The 1,969-nt window shown below is 38.5% G+C and overlaps 1 protein-coding gene across 1 annotated transcript in view; it reads left to right on the top strand.

Moving 5' to 3' along the window:
• Positions 1–1,969, top strand: part of LOC107656212 (cadherin-like and PC-esterase domain-containing protein 1) — a 54,340-nt gene that overhangs the window by 15,535 nt on the left and 36,836 nt on the right. Inside the window, 1 exon segment of the mRNA XM_016443978.1 lies at positions 715–809. Coding sequence (XP_016299464.1) covers positions 715–809 — 95 coding nt within the window.

Here is a 1,969-nt window from a genome sequence, read left to right as displayed (position 1 = left end):
AAATGCAGACATGGTTTTATGTTTACGCGTCGCGATGCAACGCAGCGCGTAAAAAGACAGTTTAAGGCATTATAATCCATAATTATGTCCCCACTGGATGCAACGAATGCCTCGTTTATAATGGGTTTTCATGTTTTTGAATCATCGCTCCGGCCTGACGGCATCATCACAATATGGTAAGAGAAATAACATTTCCGACTCACGCTTGAGGAATTCGGCCAATCACAACGCACTGGATAGCTGGCCAATCACAGCACACCTCGCTTTTTCAGACCGATGAGCTTTGTAAAAATCGACGCGTTTCAGAAAGGCGGGGCATAGAGGAGAAACAATAATGTACAGTATGCGGAAAATAATGTGTTTTTTTAACCTTAAACCTCATAAACACATTTCATTACACCAAACACACAAAATAATGTTCTTTTTAGCAGTATAATATGACCCCTTTAAATTATTAAACAGTTGGATAGGGTTTGTATTTGTCTGTAGTTGTAATTATAATTAATTTATAAAAAAAAAAAAAGTAGAAGTCTATGTCCTCATTTAGATAGCAGAAAATCTGTGTGTGTGCGTGTGTGTGCGTCACTGCCTTAATCCTCTGTTTTTGGCAAACTGTCATCAACACGTAGTCAACGCTGATCTTGCCATCCTTTTTTTTCTTGCTTTATTTGATTTACTTCATCTCTTGCTAAATATATTCTCCCTTGAACACAGATGGAAGAGACTGGTCTGTCTTAATATGCCTAAAGGGCTCTGAAAAAAGTTGCCTGCGAAAAATCAACTTCGCCCATCCACAGCACCGCCAAAGGGTAAGACCACCCACTCCCTATAGCCTATATCCAGCGCTCTTGAAGAGATTCCAGTTTATGATGCAATTTAATGCATAATAATTTAAAAAATATGGTGTATTATAGATATGACACTGAGAAGGAAAAGCAAAGAAACGCTAAGCGCTAATGCCAAATGCTTTTTGTTTGAAATGCATGTGAAATAAGATCTGTTCCAGAGATTCAAAGGGAATGTTTATAGAAACCAGGACGCAATAAAACATTCCAGCATCCTCAACTCCTCTGATCTCACGCTCTAAATGCAGAAAACCTGTCTATAAGAGCCTGAACCATTCTTGTATTTTACTTACAATTCATGTGAAACCTGTATTTAGTAATGCTCATATAATGATGAGATTTGCTTAAATATCCCAGCTGTTGTGAGTCTCCTGGGCCAGTTATAGTTCTGGACATGATCCAAGAACAACTGCTACTTACTGTCTCAGTTATTAAATCACTCTCGTTCATAAGCTGTTTGTCATCTCATGGGATCTTAAAGGGGTCATATGATGCGATTTCAAGTTTTCCTTTCTCTTTGGAGTGTTACAAGCTGATTGTGCATAGATAAGATCCCTGAAGTTGCAAAGACTAAAGTCTCAAAACCAAAGAGATATTCTTTATCAAAGTTAAGACCCTAAAACGGCTCGTTCTAACACGCCCCCACATATCTACCTCACTATGTGGAAATATTTGCATAATGCGCCCAAATGTGCACGCAAAGAAAGAAGGTGTGGTTTCAGTAACCGCAGTTAGTGCTGAAGCAGCCATGTCAGGGAGACGCTGTGTTTCTTGGCGAAAGCAAAAGCACTTTATTTGGCCTTCTGAAAGTAGATGCATTTAGGAATCTTTAAGATTACTTACAACAGAACAGCAAAGCATTTTATGGACGACCGTTTCGTGAAACTAGGAGAGGAGGTAATTCTGACTTTACTATGACAATCTGGCGCTTCTGAATCAGCAGCAACCTGGGAAAGTTATTCTGTAGCATAATAAATGCTCGACTATTAGACTTCATCACCACGCACAATGTACTGAGCAGAAGCCAAATCGGATTTTTACCAAATTACCGTACATCTGATCACATCTATACATTACATACTCTAATTGAAAAACATGTTAACCAAGATAAAGGTAAAATATAT

Source organism: Sinocyclocheilus anshuiensis, unplaced genomic scaffold (genome assembly GCF_001515605.1).
Source record: "Sinocyclocheilus anshuiensis isolate Anshui unplaced genomic scaffold, SAMN03320099.WGS_v1.1 scaffold183, whole genome shotgun sequence".
Classification (NCBI taxonomy): domain Eukaryota; kingdom Metazoa; phylum Chordata; class Actinopteri; order Cypriniformes; family Cyprinidae; genus Sinocyclocheilus; species Sinocyclocheilus anshuiensis.
This window is presented reverse-complemented; position numbering and strand designations above follow the sequence as displayed.